The sequence below is a fragment of the Callospermophilus lateralis genome, chromosome 10, assembly GCF_048772815.1.
Source record: "Callospermophilus lateralis isolate mCalLat2 chromosome 10, mCalLat2.hap1, whole genome shotgun sequence".
Taxonomy (NCBI): Eukaryota; Metazoa; Chordata; class Mammalia; order Rodentia; family Sciuridae; genus Callospermophilus; species Callospermophilus lateralis.
Window position 1 is genome coordinate 23,703,016 of NC_135314.1, and position 26,383 is coordinate 23,729,398.

At 34.0% G+C, this 26,383-nt stretch overlaps 1 protein-coding gene across 2 annotated transcripts; it reads right to left on the bottom strand.

Annotated features, from left to right (window-relative positions):
• Window positions 1-1,577: 1,577 nt before the first annotated feature.
• Chodl (chondrolectin) lies at window positions 1,578-20,797 on the bottom strand. 2 transcript variants are annotated; one of them, XM_076868517.2, is made up of 6 exons: window positions 20,719-20,797; window positions 10,916-11,225; window positions 10,635-10,792; window positions 7,174-7,245; window positions 5,256-5,358; window positions 1,578-1,722 (listed from the first exon to the last, which is right to left on the bottom strand). In XM_076868517.2, exons 1-6 carry the CDS (start codon window positions 20,795-20,797, stop codon window positions 1,638-1,640), a joined length of 807 nt encoding a protein of 268 aa, XP_076724632.2. In that variant the 3' UTR covers window positions 1,578-1,637. The 2 variants fall into 2 exon arrangements, with proteins under 2 accessions (XP_076724632.2, XP_076724631.2); XM_076868516.2 differs by having other exon boundaries at window positions 7,174-7,260.
• Between the last annotated feature and the right edge of the window lie 5,586 nt (window positions 20,798-26,383).

Sequence of the window (26,383 nt, forward strand, 5' to 3'; positions counted from 1 at the left end):
GGCCAGATCTAAGCTCAGCTTGCAGATGGCCATTCTCTCAGTCTTAAAGCACCTGAAAAAGGGTCAGTAACTACTGTTTTCTATTCCACACCTCAATTTTGCCAATAAACTCCAGGAAATGCTTAATTACAGCATTTTATTATCCAACTGAAAAAAAAATTAACAAAGAAAAGTTGTTTTTTTTTTGTTAGCTCTATGCCCACAACTTTCATTCTTACCACATTTGAACAGTTTTCATCTTCATGTAGTGATGCCACATATCGACTTTGTGTTCACATAAGAAATTTAGACAACACCAAGGGTCATTCTTCAGAAACAAGGATTCTTTATTTGGTTAAAAGGAGAACAGGGACATCTGAAGACCAAATAGTTACAACTCTATCTTGAGAAGAACAAGTTATAAGCATCGAAGAAATTAGAAGACAGAAAGGAGCCACTGTTTACTAGCGCAAACAAACCCTCTTCAATGAACATTCAATCACTAATAACTTCCTACCCATGTGACACTCATTCACCTAATTTGTAGTACTTTTCCCATCCTGAAAACTTGATGTGCTGTGCTTAGCTCCATATTGATGGTGACCATTCACCTGGTCCCAACTCGAAGACCTCTTCATATACTTAGAGAGGCTAAATTCAGCCAGGGCAAATGCTGCAGCTAGCTGCCTCCTGCGTCAATCCCAAACCCCAAACAACCACCTTTGTTTGGTGGGGAAGGGAAGGACCACCTTGATTCCAGAACCCTCAGAGAGCTACTTGCAATTATATAGGCAACATGTGAAGACATATGATTTATACTGTGTATGTCGCTTCTTTTGTTCACAACTGACTGCATTACTGTTTATATAGCTATTAGTAAAGTTATTCTATTACAAAATCTGTTGAATTTTAAACTAAAAATTATTGTAAGGCACATGTCTTACACAATTGAAATAGACAATGCTTGCCTCTAGGTAAAGTGTTTCAGGAATTTATACCACAGTTAATAAAACAGCTTCTTTCTGAAGATACTTCCTAAACATTGTCCAACCAAAAGCAGAAAAACCAAATGAAGATGATTAATTTCTAGAAAAGAATTTTTTACCCCCATGGTAGTATATTTGTGTGTGTGAGTATGTGTGAATTTAGTTAACAACAGTGATACACTTCTTTAATCAAAACAGCATGTATTGAAAAATGAAATGCCATAAAAATAAATATTAGAACAGTCCATTTTTATCAAACACTTATGCAAAGGTAAAATATTTTTGCACACTGTAAATTTCAATACAATTTACTTTAACTAGATTACAACCTATGAAAGGTGAAAGAAAATAAAAATAACATATTCCAACACATATACTCTTGATGTGTTGATAGCAATTTTATCTGCATGGTCCATTCCATTTACTTGAAGTTTGGGTGCATCCTTTAGCAAAATAAGCATGTCTCACTCCATTATAGCACAGCATATTTTATAAATGAAATAATAAACATATAAAAGTTGTTTGAATATTTGCCTCAAGGGGGAGCTTACAGTTCATCTTGCAGATCCTTTGAGATTTCAAGCCATTCCAAGCTAATGTTCTGTTGCCATTCCTTATACTGATCCAGAATTATAAAACAATTTTGTTTTCTGGAGGCAGGTCAAGATATTATTATACTTCCATGCCACTTTCCTTTCTGGTACTCTTTGAAATCCACAGGGTAGACTGATTAGGGCTAGTTTTTGTTCTTCCTTTACTGAAAAACATAAAAAAAATAAATTCAGCACCTAAAACTTCTTATCAAACTAATCAATTCTTGGTCCAAATGGAGATCCCTCAGACACTTATTTATAAATGAGTCTTTCTTCTCTCACCAGCATATTTTTCCAGTCCTACAAAAAATACTGGATTATTCCAATGTGTAAAGATGGCAAACAATTCTTATGATGACAAACACCAAAAGTGTCTTTCTCTGAATCTTCATAATTCAGTGTGATAGAAAAATGTGTCTGACACAAAAATTTTCCATTTTTCCCCAGTAAACATGTGTGTGTTTATGTTTGTTCTTGGTCATTGTTTTTTTTCTTTTTTTATAATCTTGCATTTTGAGTATACTTCTATGGATGTATGTCACATTTAATATCAAATCATCAGAAAACTTGTTCTGGTACTAAGTCTAAGAGCCACCTAGGCCTTCCTCCCATCAGTTTTCCAGTTCTATACTTATGTCACTTGGTCCCTAAAAACTATGCCTCAGCCTCTGAAACCAATGAACTTCAATGGCAGAGCCAAGCTTTGATAATTTGGGAACATCTGAGTTTCTTAACCAGATCTGAGTTATAATTTACTCTCGTCAGAGCTAACATTCTAGCCCACATTTCCAACCTGTGCTTGTGGTTTAACTTTTCTCAGTAATAGGTCTTTCCAGAGACCTACAGAAGTATATATTCATGTTTTCTTAAGTCCTCTACCAGATTACTTGTCAAGACCTGGACTCCTTTGGTCTAGTTTTCCGAGGTTAATCTCTCACCTGAATCACTGTTCTTAACCTGTCCTTGTTTACTGTGTTCTGCACTAATGTCTTCCCATGAGCATCTCCTCCCAAACCTGCAGTAACTTCCCTAGCCCCCCACTGGCATGCCTCTCCCATTCCATCCTCACCATCCAAAGACATTGCAGAACTCCATCAAAGAGAAGAACTATTTCTAATCACATCTTACTATTTTAAAATATTATTTAATTCTCTTCAATTTAACTGTTTCATGACAAAAATATTATATTCAAATTTTATATTTTGTAGCTTTTCCTCCAAATAAATAAAAACATAACTGCATTCTACAAAGTCATCTAACATAAATACAAAACGTTAGGCAAAGTTTATTAGAACCATATTTTTAAATGGTTAAAAAAACTGGTTAAGTTATTAATGTGACTTTTGTGTAAAATTAGTATTTAAGAATCACTGCTGGTTAAGGGAATGAGAGTTATTTTGAACATGACATGGAATGACAGAAACCATCATGTGTACCAGATTGGAATTTAAACTTTCTGCAAGGCATTCAGATGATAATGGAGTTGAGTCTTTGATGAAGTTTCTCCTTGCTTTCCTGGAAGAAAGGAAAAGGGGAGGATCTAAGAATGAATGAATGAAGTACTGTAGTTAATTCCGGCATCTGGAAATGCTGAGTTTTCATTTATTCTCTCATTATGAGAATTTCAAACATGGTAAAGCCCACAGATCTTTGTGCTTCCTTATAAACCTACAAGATTTTGAATGAATAGAATTGCCATAACAATGCACTATTTGAGAGCAAAACAAAACAAATTTTTGAGAAAATGCAGTTACTTGGCACTTTTAGCCCTTTTCACTTTACAGGTGAGAATGTCTAATTCATATTTTCAAATCATTTTCTCAAGCTGATCTGCCACTCACTGGTCTTCCTTAACAGTTTGCCGGGTTAGAAGGGGACTTATATCCAATCCTTCTGCTTCACAGATTTTCACAATGAGAAATCATCTTTCCATCTATTGTCTTAGGAATTAGGACAAGCAACTACATATGTACTATTGTCCTTATTCTGTACATAATATTGAAAAATAAACCTCCATTATGTCCCACATATATATTAGAAAGCCAGGAAGACACAGGTATGATATTGATTTGCCAGGCTCTATTTGTCATTATTCAGAATGATTTTACATCTAGGGAATTACAGATTATATCCTTTTAAAAATGTATGTGAATTACTTTAACCTACACAATTTTTCACCTGGGTCTTTGGTTACTTAGTGGAGTCTTTGAGGTTTATCTAAGGAATGATTTCATTAGATCCTTCTCTGTTTGAGGCATTCTTTAAGATCAGTATCATCTAAAATACTCCAACAAAGATGTTTAGGTTCTTCTAACAAAAATGCTTTTAGTTTGCTCTTTTCTTCTACTTATTTATATTTCATTTAAAAAATCTGATTGACAAATTGACATAAGAAAAACTTCTCTAACTGAAGAGTATGGATAAATAGATATAAAAGGTGGAATATTCCTCAGAAATCTGTTAATAAGGTTGATTTTGTTTCAAAGACCTGCCAAAGAATGATGTATTTTTACCACTGTATTGCATTTCCTATCCTTAGAATATTCCTTTGGAAAAAATCAGAATCCTATGACTTGAATTTGGAAAAGGTACTATAAGTACATCTACAAAAATCAAGTTTTACATACAACTTGATGTCAGTATTGGAAGGCTTAGCATTAATTCTTATATTTAATAACTAGTGGAGAGTATAGCATAGTGCATCTATTATTAAGTTTATAAGCATTCAAATTTTAGATCCCTTCTCTATGCCACTTGTGGGACCCAAGACAGATTAAGTTAACCACCTAAGACATCATCTTTCCAATTGAAAACTAGAAACAGAGAACACCTACTTCATAAGGGTTGTAAAGATTAAACTGTGCACTGTGTGACTTCTGTAATCAAGGTATATTGTGTAAAATTGAATGTACTGGATTTGTATTGGCAGATATGAACATCAGAAGCCAAATTTAAAACATAACTAATATTACAGTAATATTTTTTAAAGATTTCTGAATACTCGTATTATGGTTTTGATATGAGGTGTCATATAATGTGTGGGACAATGCAAGAAAGAATAGAGGTGAAATGATTGGATTATGAGTGTCTTTGGGGTTTTTTTGTTGTTGTTGTTGTTTTTGGCCTTTGATAACAGGGATTGAACTCAGGGCACTCTACCACTGAGTCACATCTCCAGCCTTATTTTGTATTTTATTTAGAGATAAGAGTCTCACTGAGTTGCTTAGCTCCTTTCTTTTGCTGAGGCTGGCTTTGAACTACAGATTCTCCTGTCTCAATCTCCCCAATCGCTGGGATTATAGGTGATTGCCACCATACCTGGCGGATTATGAGTGTTTTAACCTAATCAGTGCATTAATCCACAGATAAATTAACTGGGTGGTAAATGTAGGCCTGTGGCTTGAAGAGGTAAGTCATAAGGCACGTGCCTTTGTCCCTGGTGGGTGCAGCTCTCTCTTCTTCCTGATTGCCATACCTTGAGCTGCTTTCCTTTTCCATGCTTTTCTGCATCATCTTGGGCCCAGAGCTGTGTAGTGGGCCATCTATGGACTGAGACCTCTGAAACCCTAAGTCCCAAATAAACTCTTCTGACTCTACAGTGTTTCTGTCATGTCTTTTGGTCACAGTGATGAGGAAGCTGTCTAAAAAAAGGCATTTAAAGTTTTTCAAGTTGTCTCTCCATAAATGAATTATTTACCTTTTATGCAGCATCTGGAAACAGCAGGTTCCAAAAGCAACCAATATCAGTAAAAGCAGTGGTATCGTTGGTATAATAACATAAATTAGATTAGGAATTATGCCTACAAAAGTAAAACAGACAGTGTACAAAGATAGTGAGGAAAGATTCTAATACCAATCACATAAGAATTTCCCCAAAAAATTCAAGGTCAAAGAGAACTATTACCAATAAATAGATTCCAGACAAGTTATAAATCTAATGAAATAAAATGTCCATATTTTAGTAAAAATTTAAAAAACTAAATTTTACTCCACCAATTGTCATACTCCAATTCAATATCTGTACTTTTAAAACTTTTATTAAATCTGCAATTCAGACATGGACTGATTTTTATAATCTATTCGTAATCTTGGTTTCTTTATTTCATGAATCCTTCTCAGTCATTACTTAGAGAAACAAGCACTGATTATTAAGGAATAATTATTAAGATTGTTGTTGACTTATTGGATAATTATCCTAGCCAATAAACAGTGCCATGATATTATGCAAGTCTCTGGGATTAAGTCAAAATATGTAAATATTAACTAATGATACAATCATAACCCAGAGACATAAGACTCCACAGGCACAAAGACATGATCTTAATTAAATTCTAAAATGAATCATTTTAATCCTTTCCCATCACACTTGATAATGTTAGGTATTCTTAGTAAAATTAAAAAAAAAATCTGCAGCACTCAAGTCTCACACAGCATGAAATGACTTTATTAGATATCTTTTCAATGTTGTACAAGATGAAATATTCCTAACATAATTATTTACTGATATCTTTAATTAGGTTTAGATATTCTGAGCACTTTTTAGATCATACACCTGGAAACTGAAAAGTACTGTCTTAATATCACGCCTGTACAAGGAGTGGAAATCGAATTTAGCTTGCAAGCTCTCAGCTGTCATTATGACTCATCTAAATAACTGGTCAAAGTGGACCAGATGAAGATCAAGCTAGTCTCTTAACTGCATATCCCTTCCTTTCTTAACAGAAGAAATATTAGTGAGATTTAGTGAAAGGGTAATTTGGGGATATTTCATCTTCTCTTTTGAGCCTCCAATAGTGATAGAAAGCATTTTAACAATTAATGAAATATTTTATTTTTTAAATACCATTATCATTTAATATATAATGATAAAGGTAAAGAGAAATTATTTCTTACTATTTTATGGATTTTGAATCACTTGCAGAAAGATTTTGAGACTTTGGGTTTTGGGCTCAATCTTTGCAAGGCAACTAATATAAAGAAATCTTCTATCCAATTGGCATAGGGTTATGCTAAAAAGAGCCCCTAACTGATATTGAGAGCAGTTTCTGATTAACATGCAGTTTGCATTGGGTATTGCCTTTCATTTTCTTAGTAAGCAATGGTATACGGGAGGCAGGCAGTGGAGAGCTCATAGTACTCATCTCTTCCCAAAGTGCTATGTGGTGATGTCACTTTGGTAGTCTGAAACTAGCCAGGTAGCAATATTTACATTACAGAAATTGGAAAAGTCTACAAATATGGCTTTTCATTTTACACCTCATTCAGACAATCTCCACTTACTAGCACTAGCACATCATTGTTTGGAGGCATTGCATGAAATTTTCCCTTGATTGGGGAAATTCTTTGTAGATCCAGGGTTTCACATGGATCACTTAGTTTAGTACCAGACATATTCCCTAGAAGTGTAAATCTTAAGAAACAAAAGCAGGTTCTTCTACTAAAAGAGTAGCATAGCATAATTTGTTGTAAATTATTTCAAAATTAAACTCCCATTGGCCCATATTTAGTGTACCACTTCCCTAAGTAGCAAGAACTATTTCACTGGGGTCAAAACAAACAAATGTTGGAAAGTGAAGTTCTGTACTCCACAGAGTCAATACATGTGAACCAATTACCTGCTTCAGTAACAACCACATTTTGATGGGTGTCTCCTGGTTGGTTTGTAAGATAAGGCTTTTCTACAGGTTCTGTTGGATTAATCTCTGTAAATAATTAGTGCAGAAATCATAAGTAATAATTAAACAAGAGAAATGCAAACAGATAAAAATAATTTTTTTATATAACAGTGAAAACATACTGACTTTGATTTCTGAATTGTTTACAACTAAGAATGTGTTCTGAATTTAAACCTAACATAAAATGTTCAAACTATACAGTCAACACTTAAATTATGCTTGAATTAAAAGATCCACTTGATGAATTCCCTCTGAAACTGTACTTAGCAATTGAGGGCAGGTCTGTGTTGATGACAACCTGCTACAGGCAATAATGATAAAGCAGAAGTGAAGTTAGACAAAGAGAAGCAAGAACTTGCAAACACAAGAAGGAGACTTTAGATGCAATTCAAAGACAAGCAAATATGACCTATTACTAACATCAATTTAACACTTAGGTTTCTTCTTGTGTAATAATTTGCAGATGACTATTTATGGATTGCGTTTTGAATCAGTGATTCAAGACTCAACAATGTTCTGAAGCACATTCCTGTCCTACACAAACAATGCCATTCCTAGATTTGCTTTCCAATAGTATCTACTTCATATTACAATAATAAATTCAAGCTTGAAGTTGTTTCTTTTCCACTTTTATGATACGAGATTTCTTCAATAACCAAAAATTTTAAATGTTGAAATTTCTTACCATGATTTGCTACATGTAGAGCACAACTTCCCCAATCAATAACAACTTTTTCACTGAGGTCAATGTGAAGAAGTGCTTGAAAGTGCAGTTTTGTACTTGATACAGTCAAGCACATGAACCAATTACCTGCTTCTGTAACAACCGCTTAATGTATTTTTCATCTAAGGAATTATTTAGTTTATTAATAATTTAGAGAAAGTAAATTTTATAATCAAGAAACCTATAAATTTTCTTTCATTTGTTCTAAAAATGTAATTCTGTTTACTTTTGCCAGTTGATGTGAAAAAAAAACATGTGCAACATCTTATATCATATTTAGAATACAGATATTTTAAAAGTGATGTTTACTACCCTTTTATTGCCATAGAGTCTCTAGTCATTTAACACTTTAATAGCCTCCTTTAGGTTCCAGATTCAATCCTAGCCTATATTCTACAGATGTTAGTCATTCTATGACTTCAGGTAGTCAACTGGTATTTACTGAGCAAATTATAGACAATATGCAATAAATCAACATTGAACTAGTTAGTTTTTAAATAATTTCATCCAACTTTTATATTATTGCTGATTAAATATAATTTTTGGAACATAATTGCATACATTTTTTTAGAATCTAAAAATAAGAGTGCATAAGACAATTTTAATATGTAAATTTTAGATTCACATCTATCCTAATGAAAATATCTTTGGATGATATTGGTAGACCCAAGGAACAGTTACGCAACTCACAGTCCACTAACAAAAAATGGAAGAGAGGAGAGAAAGAAGCTTAAAAGTGAATTATTTCATTTTTTTCTAGCAAGGTTAATATTTTTCACCACTTTTGATGTCACTGGTAATACTATTAGATGGTGTGCAGGAGCAGAGAGACAAGAGTTCATATCACTTAGTAGTTCTAATAAAGTTGGAAAATAAAGTTCAAAATAATCAGTGTTATAATTTATATTTTTTAATTAGTTATAGTCCTTGGTCCTTTAACTCCTCACCACTGAAAGTCAAGCAGTGACTACAAACCTGGGGAATTAATGAAACCAAACCTTCTACAAAGTAGGAAGTAAGTTTGAGGAAACCTGACTACATAGAAAACAGAGAGTAAAATGTTAAAATTAAAATAAAGAATAAAAATTCTAAGCATATTTATAAAAGCAACTCTAACCCTGTGCATATGATAAGAAACAGTAAGTATGTAAAAGGTGTCTTACTTAATAAATGTAGATTATTTAAAGATTGGGCAGAATGTAGAATGTCTTAAATTCTTTTATATGAATAATATAAACCTAGATTACTAACACAAAATAAGAAAAGAATATTGTAAGTTTGCTTAAGTCTTAAATAACAGAGAAAGTTTGAATGCAAATAAAATAATAGTAAAATAAAATGATCAGGTAGCTCACCTAATAAGTCAAAAGAAACAAGGGGGATATATTTTACTAAGAATGTTCTTATAATGTATTTTTTGTTTCATCCAATACTTTTAAGTACATAGTGGTAAAAATTTTAAATATTAGAGTATCTCAACTTTATATTTTTCCATGAGAAAAATACAAAGAGGAAGAGCAAAAGTACATAACAGTCTTAGCTTTGGAAAGGCTTCCAGGAGGGTAATGATGGATTTAACAACCAAAGAGGTTAAAGAATAAACTCACCAGGGATATACAAAGTTGGCTAATATTCTCAAGAGCAGGGTAAACAGAAAGAAGGGTAAATCTAATCCAAATAATCCCTTGTGCTTTACGGTCTTATGAGAAAAAGAAATCATGTAATTTCAAGAGAATAATGGAAGCAGCAGTACTTGGTTATAATTGCCTTCTGTGAAAACATATTATCAGGTCAAGCAGACAACCCTTTAGAGGAGTTAAAATGACACTTTCAAACACCGTGCAGAAAAACAGCCACAAAAAACAAAAAACCTTAAGTATCTAACTTGACTTTGTCAGATGATTAAAAAAATATGAGTTTACATAGTTTTGATTAGTTCTTCTTTCAGTTAAATATCAATTTAGTTGAGGTGTCCTATTCAAAGTCATTCAAAATTACCATTTTAAGCAGGAAACCACAGTAGTCTAGCTTAGGTCAATGCAATCTTCCTGTTTGCTATGTATGTTAAGTGAGTCGGGATTTCAAAAGAAAGCTAATTAAGAAGGCATAAATAAAAGAATGGGAATCAGAGGGAGAACGTTTTTTCACTATGGTGAAAGGAGCTATGATCAGGCAGATTTTTACTAAGGACCATATGCCGAGTATTATGCTACGGCATGCCAAACTAACACTCCAGAAGAAAGTTGCTTTGTTTCCTTGGGTTCAAAGGAAATCATCTGAAGGATTACCACTCCATGTATAAGTCTATAGGAACTCTGCAGGCTTATACCGTCTTTCCACCCCCTACACTAAATATTAAACTATTTTAATCTATACATTCATTGTTTATAAAATAAAATCGATCACAAAAACACAATTTGTGTTTTTTAATGACTATTTTTTCTTAAGGACATTTCTCCAGATGTTTCTATTAACTCCCTTCTATTTAGTTCATTGGACAGTTTGCTATAAAGGACACAAATTTGCTTCATTATGCCAAACAATAGGAAAAGCTGCAAGGTGATATATATTTTACAGCAGAAAAACAAAAAAGCTCAAGGTAGCAAAGCTTAAAGACAAAACCTAATATGAGCAAATATGCACAAAATCTGCTATACTTACTGATGCTATTTCTTACCTGGTTCATACTTGCAGATATAATTGTGCTTCATGTTACACCTGTCATCATTCCATTGGTAAAGGTAAGGACCTCCAAGGCCAGGATTGGCAGTTGGTTGATGATACATCACAACACACTTTTCACTTCCACAGGAAGGTTCATCGGTGTACCAGTTTCTGCAGGAAGAGAGTGACAGAAACACTTTTGAGTAGTTTTGTTTGTTGGTTTCTGACATCTTTACAGGAAACAGAATTTTCATTCCCCAGAGCACCACAGGACACTTTAGGATCCATACTGACCGGTACTGGGAACTGCTTCCATCAGACCACTGGTAGAGATCTGGGCAGGCACCAGATGTTTGACCATCTCCATTTCTCCAAAGCCCTATCCAGAAGTCACCATCAGAAATGCCTGTCCCAGGTTTTGTCAGGTTTTGCAGCATGCTCTCTATTAACTTCTGTTCTGCTTCATTCTCAAGGCTGAGGAGCATGCCTCCCTCACTCTCACAAGCCTGGCGTGCCTCCTGAAAGCTCACTCGGCTGGACAGTTCATGGAAGTAGGCCATTTTGTAGCAAGGATGCTTCGAGTCAGCAAAGCACACCTTTTGGCCTAAAAAAAAGGAGAAAAAAATATATACACATGCACTTATTATCTGTAAATTTGGAAGATAACTCATATAGGAATTTAACTTATTAAAAACAAGAAAAGTAAATTTTATCTGTGATGTTCTAAAGAAGAAGCAAAGTGGCATATTTACAGTGAAAATTTATTTTTATATGTCTCAGAGCAAATCCATTAAAACTAAAAGTTATAGAGGCCAGAAAGAAAGTAATTATAGAAATAAAAATTATTTAATATAAAAGTATACCAGAAGTAACTGGATAGACTTCCAGAGTGCTATCTTTGGGGGGAAAAAAATCACTCATTGTCAATTCACTGAGTATTTTCTGGCTTTATTTGACATGTTGTATGTGAACTTCAATCCCTATGCCAACATTTTCTTTGACTTTATGAAAACTCTAAGATGAATAAATTCTCAGTGAGAACTCCCAAATTTGAACTTAGAGAACTGAGTACTTATTTTTTTAAAATATTACAAAAAATATAAATGGCTTAAAAAGCAGAAAGAATGAAGAAATAATGAAATAAAAAGACTAGTAACAGATCTCAAATTACTAATTATAGCCTTTCTGTTAATTTGATTGGAAATAAGGATAGGCTGAAATTTGAACAAACTTGTCATTTGAAGACAGTTAAAAATGATTAGCCCAAAAGCGATAAGGTGATAAATATTTGGCAGACTTGAGAACAAATTATTTATCATTGTAGAGGATCTATTTCTACATGAAACATATAGTAAATACCAATGATTTCTTAAAATTTAATGTAAAGAACATTCCATTAAACAAAAGTTAGTTCTTTTTTAGTTTTAACATAGTAACCCTGCATTTTAAAAACATTCCTTAATTCAAAATTACATTAAAAGTAATTCTAAATTAATTGTATTAATTATTTGAGATTTTATTACATATTTTTAGGAATAAATATCAGGGTCAGGCAAATGTTCAAAATCTATACATAAAAAACAATATTCAAAGTTTTCAAGGAAAGTTTAAAATGTAATCTTTATATTTTACTTGTATATTAAAGCCATTTGTAAGTTTTAGCACTGCACTTAATCACCTATCCCAAAATATACTGACTTTAAAAGTCATTATATATTTTTGAATACATTTGTTTTGTTATCCAGAACTACACAGCAGTTCAAGAGGACTCTTGAAATTTCTCAATGGAACATCACATTTTTCTCAAACTTGATTTTATGACATCATAAACTTACTTCTGGTAAAAACATCTATGAAGTTGTAAATACAAAAGCAACAAGATTTTGCTTAAAATAAAAAATATTTAAAATAGAATTTTACATACATATTAGGCAGAATTTTTTTAATTAGTGGCATAACTGCAATTATGAATGATCTTATTGAGTCACATTCAAGCCATATGTTAAAGAACATCACAGTAGACAGATTTATCTAACTTCACCAGCAACAGAATTCCAATTATTCTACTGTTCATGTTTCCCTTATCTTTCACCACCAAGCATATAGTGCCAAGATTATAAAGACAATCTCCAGAAAGATCATGCTTTCTGGTTTTGGTTTTCCTTGGTGTTTAATGTTCATCTCTAACCTCCAATGTTAACTTCATAAATTCTTAGTCCTGTTCTGATGTTTTGAGTCCTGTAAAATAGACCATTTAGTATTTTATGTAAAACTAAGTCAAAATACTTTTCTAATCAATTAAGATATTTTTACTACTTTCTTACAGTTTATCTGCATAAACATTACTCTTGTTGGGTTTGAAGGCCTTTTTCAACTATTTATCTAAACTATCAGTAGTTAGGGTTTAGAGGGTGTTACATACTTCAATACTTGTAAAAATCATACAGCTTTCAAGATTTATACTCTTAATTACAGTACAGCACACTGAGCAAGTATATCATATCCACCCAGCTCCCCAGAATCAGCAATTAATGACCTATGATAACACTCAGACAGAAGGGAGCAGAAATCAGCAGAAGGCCATTAACCTCACAACAGTGTCAGAGTGACAGGCACTCAGGATCTTGACAAGCTGAGAACATAAAATAATGATTCCAGCAATGCAGCAAACCAGCCCATTTTCTCCTTTGTCTTATTAACTGTGATATGGAAACAGCAACAGCATACTGAAAAATATGAACAAATTAACAGACCGGCTAAACTCACTGTTAACAAAAAATAACATGCTAAATATGAATGAACTTGGGAAACAAGTAAAAGAGACTTCAGCAGGAAACTTCAGGCTTTGGTCTGAAAATAAATAATCTTTGAGATGAGATAATGGAAGTTCCAATGGTTGACTCTAATATAAATATTGTTTTAAAATTTATCCTTATACATTATTAGTTTTTGTGATGATTTCATTGTTTAAAATGGTTGTTCCTATTGTGCTATTGAGCCCATATTTTTATGCCTGCATTTTAAGAGCAATCTGTGTTTATTTTCATCTGCTACATTCTTTACATATTTCTGAGTCTCCAAATATGTCTTAACTGCATTCCCTTGAGTTTCCAATTTGTCTAACTTTTTAATCCAAGAACTTTCAAAACTTGGATTTGATTCCAAACTTTTGAAATGTTAAATTTTCCAAGAAGATTGTTTTATAAGATGTCAAAAAGATTTCAAATTAAAAAAAAAAAAAACAGAAAAGTCAGACGTTTTAATGAGCAAATTGTATTTATTTGTAACAAAGCCAGCATATATCAGGAGATGCCTGGCTATGATTTATATGCTAAAAATCACAACTGATTTCCTGCGATATATTAAAAAACAAGCGCCAGAATGATTAACCAGTGATGAGGATACAAAAATAGTGATGAGAATCAATTCATTTGAAAAATTAAGACAGCAGTTCTAACAAAATGCAGAGGATAGTTTTAAGTATCATATGGAAACTCCTAACACTACTGTTAATTTATAGAAAATAATAATAATAATGATAATAATAATAATAATAATAAACTGTAGAGACAGGGAATATATTTAAAATAATTGACAACTAATACCACATAGGCTCTGGACAACAGCAAGCCTTGACACTCTTTGCAGCAGGCAATCTCTGGTTGTGGATAATGGAATGGTACATGAGTCCTGGATGAAGAAGTGGAGATTGTGATGGCTGCACAGAAAAGGGACCCACAGGGGATAGGACAGTAGCCAATTTTAAATGGGAACAGATATATGAACACCAAATGGTATTGACTAAATATTAACTGTGCCTTCAGGTTTTGAAATTAAAAAAAAAAAAAAAAACACTAGCAAGGCAATTTCCAGGAAATTATGGATACATTACACAATTTTTTTATGGTTTACATATAATCAGTTAAAGCTGACACTGTGAATTTCTTTATATCCAATTCTATTTTACTACGGATTTCTACCTTATTGTGCAAATTTTGTCCAAGTTGCAGCAAAATCAGCAGAAGCAGAAGCTTCTGAACCTCTTGATGCATTTCAACTGATCCCATTTGGCTGCTATCACTGTGGAACTCCAACAGCTGGGAAACAAATGTTGTCCTAATTCCCAGAAACCTTCTGTTAATGCAGATATTCTGGAAGCAACTTTCCCACTTCTGTAAATGCTAATCTTCCTAGAGAACAATTATGATTACCTCCTTCTTTCTGTGAGATCACATGGAGAATTCCCCTGTCTCTTACTTTCAAATGAATATTCAACTAAAACCTTCCATTGATATTTTATGGGAAAGGGGAGTTCAGAACCCACTTGAATCTAATGTATGAAATATGATATGTCAAGAGCTTTGTAATGTTTTGAACAACCAATTAAAAAAAAAGAAAGTTCAAAAAAAAAGAATGATTATAGTGTTTTTTATTATACTAAGATTAGCTTTATACTAATGCTAAATAACTGTAACCCAGTATCTGTAGTCGGAAAAATTCTTTAATTATGGGATTATATATGAGAGACAGACAAAAGAGCTTCCACCCAAGTTTTTACAAATATATGGAGAAAAAGAAAATCTAAGATAGTGTCATTGCACTCATTTTCATTAACATACTCTGAATACACACCAGGAGATTAATACAGTTTAAATCTAAGAAATATATAATTAAGTTTTTCTGTACTGAAATATTCACCCTATTATTTCATTTGCACATATATACATACATACATACACCCAGATATATATACACATACTTTTATTTGGAGATAATTCTTAGTCATGGCTTCTAAAATAAACATTCCTATCACTCACAACTAAAATTCTGCTACTATTACCATTAATAGATGGTCTTGTGTTTTTCCTTAGTTATGGAAATTCCTGTAGAGCTAAATATTGGCAGAGCTTTGAAGTTCTTTGGAGAATGATGTAAAAAGCAAGGCCAAAGTCATGAAGTCATGGCATTTGTTTTTTCTTTCAGAATAGAAAGGATCAATTAGCTAATTTTATTTTGCTTTTATTATTTATTTTCTTATAGTTGAATATACAGTAATTATGAAGGTGGCAAAACTTTTCTTATGTCCCACACTATAATCAAATACTATAAGTGTTAGTTAAGTATTGAATTTAGATCATATTTGTTCAATCAAAACATAGAAGACATATTACAAATTCTTACTTTTAATTATGCATTATCTCTAATTACAAAAAAAAAAGCTATATAAAACAGCACTGAACTTTGGCCATCTCAATAGAATTCTATAAAATAATTTTTCATAGTTCCTTCCTACCTTCTTCAAAATCTCACTAAAATTAATATCGATATTACAATGTACTGGATAGCATGACCTCTGAGAAACATGCCAATATTTTTTAACTAAAGAGAAAGGGAATGCTATTAAGCTTAAGTGTTCTACTTTTAGGTACACCAATCCCTTAAGAATTTTTATTTTAAGTAAAACATTTTATTATAGAAACTTTTGTTTTTGCATCAGATATTTTATAATGCACTTAGTTACAGAGTGCACTACAAATGGAGACCATACTCATATAAAATCAAATCTGCAGTCATGGGTCATTTTATGGATGCTGGTTGCAAAAGCAAGCCCTACTTCTGCAGCTGGGAAATACTACAAGCTTTCTGAGAAAGGGATGAGATTTACTGTTTTTTTTTTTTTTTCCCAAAATCCTGTTATTTGAAATAGAGATTAGAGTAATAAACGAAATTATGTAACAGTGTGACTGAAGAGTCCACTCTTCCAATCAGAAAGAACAAGTTTCCAATGTACACATGGGTATTGGAATTACTTAAATTTTCCTGGCCTGAGTTTTCTTTCCTAAAAAGAAATCAGAATGTTTATGAGTTTTGTATAAATAACATAATAACCACATCCTGCCATTTATCAATAATTGAGAGTGCAGTACCTCACTTCCATCTCAATCCATGTAAGTGGATAAATTAGGAAAATATGATCTCTCCTCATGCTGGATGGCTAAGAAGTCCCCCTTACCACCTGTTCAACCAGGAAGTGTTTCCTTGGTCTCTAGGAAGCTTCCTCTTTAGGCACAGCACTTACCAATCTTTGTTCCTCTTCTTGATATGCATTTCTGAGCACAGCACAATATGCACAACTGTGTTTGAAACCACTTAGTTCTCCGGGCACACCTGTGATGTAGGTGTTTACATCATTTTTAAAATGAGACAAAGGAGGCAGAGAAGTTTAATGATTTTCCCAATTTTCCACACATCACAAGTGTCAAAGCAGGGGGTTAAACCACCTTTCAGGCTCTGCAATTCATTTAACTGATTTTGATGTTGTCTCCATATTTGTCTCAAACAAAAGATACCAATGAAATATTTCATGAACAAAGATACTGAAGATACAAAGATATACGTTGTGCATGTTATCTATTGTAATCACTAGCATTGATCAATTATTGATTACAGGGAGTAATTATTGATTACTGGGTGTTAATATTACTGGGTGGAAGGGTTTGTGCATTAAGAACTTGTTTCTAGGTAGCCTTTGAATTTACTTTTAGTGAATTTAGACCAGAGTTAATATTGGAATACATGTTGTCTCAGACTTTTCAAACCATATATGTACTTAATGAAGTTTAATCTAGCCCTTTTATATGCTAAACGAAACAAATTAGACCCAAACTAAATGTATTCCCAAAATAAAGTAACTCGCCAAGTTATATTTTGTGTTAGATTTTCAATGATATGCTAAAATGGTGAGAGAAGCAATCTTGCCTCACAGCTGTGTACACCCATCCACTGTGTGCAACTGCCTGGCACAAAAGGCAGTTGGAAAGAGTAAAAATTATTGGCAAAGCATCCGCTGGATTACCCTCTGTATTTCTTAATCTGTTACTGCCTCTTTTCTAACATTAATGTATAGGAATTTCCATCTTTAGGAAAAAGTGGCAAAACTAAAACTATAAAATTATGACAAATGGCAGTTAAGGAATAATGATTTTGATAAATGGGTAGTTTATTAAATGACTAGTAATGAAATTAATTTGTTCCTTCCCTGTCCAAGAGATACTTAAAGTAATTGCATATTTGGAAACTGCATGGTCATCATTTTTTTGCTTTTGATGATGTCATGAAATTGTTGCACAAGATGGATACACCCAGCAGTTCTCTTGTATCTCCTTTACTATTATGCTAACCTATAGTATTCTTCTCACCAACAATGAATTTCCAATACTCTGTTATCTGCATGATAGAAATAGAAGTTTCTAAATCACCCAGTCTCTGAAATAAATGATATGGCAGTTGTAATAAGATTAAACTAATAACTTTAAAGTATTTGGGAGAAATCTGGAGGTGCCATGAAATACACTTAATGCCATGTTGCAGCATAAGCAGGATAGGGACCAATGCTGTGTGCACAGAAAAGAGAAAGTATAAGTTAAATAAATTAATTAATTATTTCAAAATACTTCAAATGTTTAAAAATGTTACTTGTTCTTAAACATATTCTGGCAAATTAGAGACCCGAATTTTCAGCCTCGTTTTTTATATGTATCCATGCAGCACAGGTAAAATTCTCTTACCTTTGTTTTAAAGATGTTACTACTTACTAGTAACATTACAAAATTAAATGAATTTATCTCCCACAAATATTCTCTACACATCTGTGTCTAGTAAGAAATAAGTCCATGTCTAAATTCCTCAAAATACTTCCTCACTTAGAACATAAATTCCACAAATACTCTTTAATTACTATCACCACAGTTTATATATATATATATATATATATATATATATATATATATATATATATATATATATATTGTTTATTCATGAATTAAAATAGTTCCTTATCACTCTTCTATGCTACTAAATCTTATGGGTAGAATATAATGATGAAGTTGTTTTAAATGGTATTTGTTTACTAAAATAATTTGATCTTATTTTTAAATAATGTTCTGAACTTTAAAAATAATGTATTTAATACTATTGGAAAGTATATTATTGAATATCTTTAAATATTAAACTAACAAATCTCTATGAAGAATTATTTTGTGAAAGTCTTTTTTGAGGGATATTTTAATGTACTACCTAGAAATTATGAAGTATTTTATTGAAATTTAATAAATAGAAACTTTATTTCATATGATGTATGTTCCAAAAAATGGCACCAAAGAGGCTTCTTCAGTTCTCCTCAGACACTTTAGAAGAGATTTAGTTAATGGTCCCAGTGGCATGAGAAGGTCAAGGCATACCAGCAGACCTGTTAGGAAACCCTGCTTCAAAGATGACAAGCATTTGGCTGCTCTCTGCTCAACTCATCATGGCTGAAGTTTATCTTTTGGAAAACAAATTGTCAAAGCATGAAAGTCACAAATCAATTTACAGATGTTTAAATTTCAAATGTGAATTTTATGACTAAAGACAATCTAATTACACATAAGAAAAACATAACCAAGTAATTGTCTTAATATCAAGTAAACATCATCATTTATATTAAATCAAATAGATCATGTTCAGTTAATTAGAAACTTTCCAGATGTCACCTTCAAGATGCCTATAAATTCTTAATAGGAAAATAGAGTGAAAGGTTTGGAATTATTCATGTACCGAAAGAACACAATATAAACTTTTTGTCAGCAATTTCATTAAGTTTTATTTTTACTTTAGGAATCTTTTTCCTTCCTTTAAATTTTAAGGCATGTAAACAAGAACACATCAAAAATTATTTTTTAAGTCAAGAAAGTGTTTCTATTTGTTTAAAAAAACACCTCATGCTCAAAGCATGGTCTCTGATACTCATTCATTTTCATGAAATTTTCTTGTTGAGACAGGCAAATATGTAATTTAGACTGTTAGGTAGTTCATTGCAGTGAACTTTTTATTCTCAGCAAAAATTGGGGGAGGGATCTAATATCATAGCTTCTGCACTTCCTGAAAAAGAGTTAGTGGAGAGTGATTGATAAGCACACTTTCCAGAATTATATTCTGTCATTGTGGAACAACACTCATTGCTGAAGGGAAGATCAGTAACAATTAAGTTTAATGTGCCATGTTCTACAGGTCTGGCTTCACAACTGGTTAAGTTGCTGTCATCTATCTCTACATCTAGTGACACCTGTTGTTCAGATACAAATGTTTATTGTAACAGTTTAATAAGCACAGCAAGGTAATTCTATAATTACCAACATGGCTATCTTCAACCTTCAAGTAGGGCCTATTCACATCATCCTAGCCACTAAGAATCTACTTTTTTTTTTTTTTCTTTTTGAGTGTTTTTCAAAAAAAAAAAAAATGGAAGGGAGCTATTTATATGACATATAAATAGCTCAACAAGACAGTGAACGTCGAAAAAGAAAAATCAGAGATAAAGCTGGGAAGCTTGCGAATTTTATCTATTTCCCTTGCACTAATTTGACAAACTTAATTTTATACCATCTGTATGCACGAACCTGCAGTGGTTACCAAATACACCTCAATCCAACTCCAGCTGACTTAATTTTCTGAGGCCTTTAACTTGGAAAGGGATGTGCAAAGGAAAGGCGTCTGTGCAGAACAACCTGTCCCTCATTCCTTGCCTGGCCTGCTGAGAACAAAGGCTGCTTTGCACAGGCATCCGTGAGCGACCAGCACAGAACTGGTCTGGTCTCAGAAATCACCCCTGTGAATATGGTGAGGGAACTGAAGTGGAGTCAGGCCAACAGGGGGTGGCATTTCTGTGGTAGCTCCTCAGTTTCTAGGATCCACCGGCCTCCACCCTACCCCGCCCCTTTTGCAGGTGCCCAACCCTGCCTTGTGGTCAACTGTCTTACAAAGAAAGTGGAAATCACTCCTGGAAAAGAGTCTACCTTTCATTATTTAGCAAGAGTTTGCTCCACAGCTTCTGGGCTAGACACTAAGAAAAAAAAAAAAAAAATTAAACTTTTTTCCTATGTGTTTGGAAGAAAAAGAGTAAGAATAAAACCATCCATTTTTCCCCACCTCTTTCCGATCCCCCACCCCATACAGGTTTCCAACCTTTGAGACCGGCTCCACCCTGGGACGGGCTGCCCACGGTGCCTCATGGTCCCTTGTCCCATGCAGTCCGCTTGGCTAGCGGCCCCCTGACTCACCGCTGACCACCCGGCGGCAGAAGGCTCCGTGGTTGCAGACGAGCGCGGCACCCAGCAGCAGTGAGACCACCCGGATCATCGCGGCAAAGCGGCAGCAGCAGGTGTGCGTGGAGCCCAGGCAGCCTCCGCCCGCGGTGCGGCGGGCGGTTCTAACTCCGCAGCCTTCCTGTCTCCCTGCTGGGTCCTAATCCCTTCGCCCGAACCTACCCTCCAGGACTCTTGCAGGCATCGCCCTGGGCAAGGACCTGTCGCCAGGCGTGTCTGTGCCACGCGCGAGTGTGCTGAACTAGAGCGCAGAACTTCAGGGGTGCGCGTTTAGGGGTTAGGGGACAGAAGTTAGGAGGTCCTGTATCTGTTCCAGAGGTGAAGCGGGAACCCCAGTTTGGACCCGACAGTTACCCCTGCTTCTCTCCTTTGGCCTCTAGATACTGAGCGGCTGAACCCCTGCGCTCTGATAGCGGCTCTCACAGCAGCAGCAGCAGCAGCAGCAGCGGCTCTGAGCTGGAAGCCGGGTCTTATATACCCGCATCCCGAGGTTCCGGCCCCTAGCTAGTAATAATTTTTAACTACTTCGTCTCTCCTGCCAGCGGAGCATCCGCAGCCCCTCCCTAAAAACTGGAGCCACTTTGAAAACAGTCCAGTCAGCAGTCCCACTCCTTCTCTCCCCTCCTCCCCATTCCCTCTTGCCATTCGCTAACAGACTGGATACTCATTTGTGTAAAATGTGACAGCTTTGCTATTAAACTCTGGCAAAAGTTGGATCCATTTGGTTTTCTCAAAGATAAATGTCCACAACGATGCCAAGTCGTGGGGCCTTTCTCTTTTTGTGCTAAATTGCTTGATCATATGTATTGCTAGATGCAGGGCTGCAGCCACTATTTAAAATGGATTGGCAGAGTGGGAGCCAAAACCTACTCAGTGAATTATATACTGTGGCAGGTTTTCCCCCACCTCGGTTCTGCAAATAGCTTATTTCCAAGCAGGTTGTTTGACTAAATTGCCACAGAAGCAAATTGAAAAGAATATTAGAAACATGGTTTTCCCAAATGATTTTGGTCTCAGTTTTTGCAACTGGTGAAAGCCATCAAGACAAAATAAATATTCTTACTTCTTGGGAATTTCCTGGATTTCTTTGCAATAATCTGTGACCTAGGGTTTTCATTACTAATAAAGTTCATTTTAGGACCTATTAAGGGCTTGACCAGCATTTACCATACCAGTCTACCCAAGGATTGTTCTACCAGTTTCCTGGTGCATTGGAAAAAAATTCATGAGAGTTTTATCTATATCTAGTCCATGGTATGAGCCCTGAAAATGCTCTCAAAATGAGCTTTACTAGAATGAGTATTTTCCCATTATGTAGCTTAAATGCACCAGAATTTATTAAATAAAATTCTTGCATCTTAATAGGTAGCACACCTTCCTCTAATGTCTCACCTTCTTTGATTTTCATCAGTCTTAAGAATAGTCTAAATATTTGTAGTATTGTTTTCTTGGAAAAAGGGAACTGCCACTGCCACAGTAAGCACAAATCTTATAGAATCCAAAAATTTAGCCCTTGGAAGGATTTTAAATATTATTAAAACCAATCTACTTAAGAAAGTAGAATTCCAAAATAATTACAACTATATGCACCCTATCACTTAATGTTTCCTTGTATTACCTGTAAATATATTAATTATTACTGGGCCATAAGCATTTAGTGAATTCGTCTTGTAGAGTTCCTGTGAGTCTCACTATAATTTAGATGTCCACAAGAAACACACACTGTTGGTGTTTTGCACAGAAAATGGAAAACTGACAAAGTCGGAGGGCAGTAGAGGTGTATTTCGGCCTTGGAAACCATGTCAAACAGGATCACTGGGTGTGATCAAGGAGCTGTCCTCCAGGGGCTCCCAGTCCAGTGTAGAGAAAGAAATGCAATAAAATAATGTCTATATGATTAAAAAAAGCAATACCCATCCCACAAGAGCAAATTAAGTGTGATGTTAGCATAGAGGAATTAGGAATTCATTTGGATATATATTTAAGGGCACTCTTGTGTAGCACTTAATGTTAAACTCTATCTCCATTGGCTTATGACCCCATTATCTTCTCCAGATGCCTGTAGAACTAGGATTCTGATTTGGACTTACTTTCCTCTTTCATGTCATCTAACTCCCAGATACTTGTGTGTAACCCAGACCTATTGTGAAATGTCTGTCTTTGGGAAGGAATACCAGTAGTTTGCAAAACAAACCCTGGATATGATTTCCATATATCCGTAAACTTCTATTGTCTTTAATTTCAAGGATGCTGTAAAATCCACCAAATCCTTAAAACCATTATTGGGAAAGCCACCTCATAATTTTAGTATTTCAATTTAGTACTGCATATTGTAGGAATAACTGACTCCTCAATATGGTTGCACAAATTTCCTAAAATGTAGATTCGGATGTTTTAGGCTGGAATTATATCAGTTTAAGGTGGCCACACCCCTTACCTAAGGCTGCTCAACAGTTATTCTGGTAGCTGCTTGATTTAGGAAAAATACTCTTTTTAAATATGATGTTTTAAAGGGGTCTGAATAGCCAGATAAGCAAGAGTCTCTGTCACTAAAAACCATCTGGGTAGCTCATCATTAAATTTTGGGAGCCTGGAAGACTGGTTTGAGTAGTCTTACGTGTAGAATTTAAAAGGATTGGATACTCTCTTTGGAGAGCACAGGAGGAATTCCCTTGAATTCCTTTAGCTTGAATTCCTTAGCTTTTTTTCCCCCACATAGCATAGTAGGGAATATAAATTTAAAACTTGCCACAAATTTTCTTTTCTTTTTTTTTTTTTTTTTTCCCTTTTGGTACTGGGGATTGAACTCAGGGGCACTCGACCACTGAGCCACATCCCCAGTCCTATTTTGTATTTTATTTAGAAACAGAGTCTTACTCAGTTGCTTAGTGTCTCACTTTTGCTGAGACTGGCTTTGAACTCCTGATCCTCCTGTCTCAGCCTCCTGAGCTGCTGAGATTACAGGCATGTCCTCAAATGTTCATTTTTATACAATGTTTTGAAGTTATTAAAGTGGGCGAAAAGCAACAAATATTTGCTTTTTGTCAGCAAATGATCTTATAAGTAAATGATTTTTTTTCATCCCTCACTGTGGATGCATGATGGATCATAGGAGACAATGGCTTTCTGATAGAAAATGTAGATTAGTTTCAGGCTGGGCCTATAGATCAGTTGATAGGGTGCTTGCTTTGCATGCACAAGGCCCTGGGTTCAATCTCAAGTACTACCAAAAAAAAAAAAAAAAAAAAATGTAAATTAGTTTCAAAAGATCCAAAAAAAAAAAGTATAAGTATCAGAATTGTGTGCAGATCAATCATAAGATGAAGGACTTTCTTAAGGGCAAGCAAGAGACCCCAGTGTTTGTAAGAAATTGTTTGTCTATGCCTGGAGCTAGGACCCAGGTCAGCTGAAGCCACGATACAACACCATGTGACTGGCAACCAGGAGAGAAGCACCCCCTCAAGGAGAAGCTCTCTGCCCAGTAAAATTAATAATAATAATAATAATAATAATAATAATAATAATACAAAAGAAATTTTCAAGTGAGAATGTCAAACTGATTATGCCAACAAGTACAACAACAATTCAACACCTATAATACATCTCTCTCCATACCCAGAAATAGAAAGGTGACCTCAGTAAAGATGGCCCCAAAGTAATCTCAGGACTGAGTTGATCATTGAATTCCCAGACACTTTGTTACATCAATGGAGCAACAGTATTTAAAATCATGATATATGAAAGCTAGCATCAGTGCCTTTTATAGCATATTATGGAATCTGGGTATCTAAAATATAATTTGCTCCTTTACTCTCCCCATTCACTTTCAAATGTCTGCAATCCCCAGTGAGCCTGAATTCTAGGCTTTGATTTGTATCCAGTGGCTTCTCTTTGGACACCTTCACACAGTAGCCTCAGCCTCATTCACATAAAGGTTCATTCATATGAACAATGGTCTATAAAGAATTTGTTAAAATGTAAAAATTATCATAATTTTATATTCATATACTTGAAATGTCATCAAAAATTAATATTATTTTGTTTTCATTCTGTCACACTTCATTTTATGATGACTAATGATTCTCCTAAGCACTATCCATGATATTGCCAGTACATAGCAAAACAAATATTTGAAAGTTTAAAAATAAAACGTTACTATATAACAACTACAGCAGAAAGCAAAAATCACTTTTGTTGTTGTTGTTGTTGTTGTTGTTCTAGGTAATGGTTTATCAAAACTTTCAGGAAAAGATCATTGAATTTAAACTTTTTTTTCTCGAATTTTTACAGACATCTCAGCATCTATGCAGGCATATAACTAGCTCAAATGCAAGGATGTGCAGACAGTTAAATTCCCCTGAGATTTTCTTGTTCTTTTCAAAACATGTCTGTGCTGTGCAATGCATGACCTACCTCATTCAGGAGCCAGTCCCACTGTTCCTGATAATGCAGATGACTAAACCTTCACAAGCTAACTAGGAATTCTCTATTGCTCATAGTGATGTTAGAAATGCAATGACGAATTATACACAATACAAAAGCTGTTTATCTATAACTTTAAATTTAGTAATAAAGTAAGTCTTTTATATGCTGTGGCTGTTCAGGTAATAAGTAAAAAATATTTATAGATCTCTATGAACAGGAATATAGTTTATCAGATCTGAAGAATCATATATGTGAATTTTTAACTAAATATTCACTTAGTAAATTACTATTTTCTTTGGTTCTTTATTAATATTAAACAATTCAATAAATTAGCAATATTACCTACCTAGCATAAGTCAATATTTTTACTCTAACTGTAGCTTACTTACTAAATCTGGCCTAAATATAATACATTAATTCAAGCAACCACATTGAGATAATCACACATTAAAAAAAATATATAAGCTAAAGTTATCTTTACTTAAAGTTTCTGATCTTAGTTACTAGGTACTTCACTGACAAACTTTATATGAGGGTGGTTTTGGAAAGATCACTTGACTTGCACAAATACAAATCCAAATTTTTAGGTACCATCTTTTACAAGTTTCTTCTTCTCTTTGTTTCACTTTTAAAATATGAAAAAGTTATTTAAAGAAGTTCTATGCTTACCATGTGGACAACAGTCTGCCCCAGAAACTCTGTTACTATATTACTATATTTCAAAACTTTTCAAATCCTAAGCCTTATTGTTTCTAGCCAGAATGTCACATGTTTTCTGCATATAAACACTAATTCCACAAATGTATATAGATCCTATGATTCTAATGAAATATACTTTGATTTTAAAATATCACTAAATTCATGAAATTGCTTTGCACATATTTTTATCAACATTTTCTGAAAGAGCACTTAATATTATGTGGAGTCATGAAAAAAAGTATGTTAAAAATAAGCCTTCATACTCTAAGAAGATGGGAATTATTAGGCTTGATTATTTCTGATGTCCTTTTAAGCTTTATAATTCCATTTCTCTAAAGTTTGGTGTTCTGCTTTACATAAGAAGCATCTCCCCCAAGCTTATGTGTGGGACAAAGCAAGAAACTTTAGAGGTGTAAGATTGGATTATGAGAGCTTTAAACTGATCAGTGAATTTTAATCCAATGATTAATCCACCAACAGGGATTAACTGGATGGT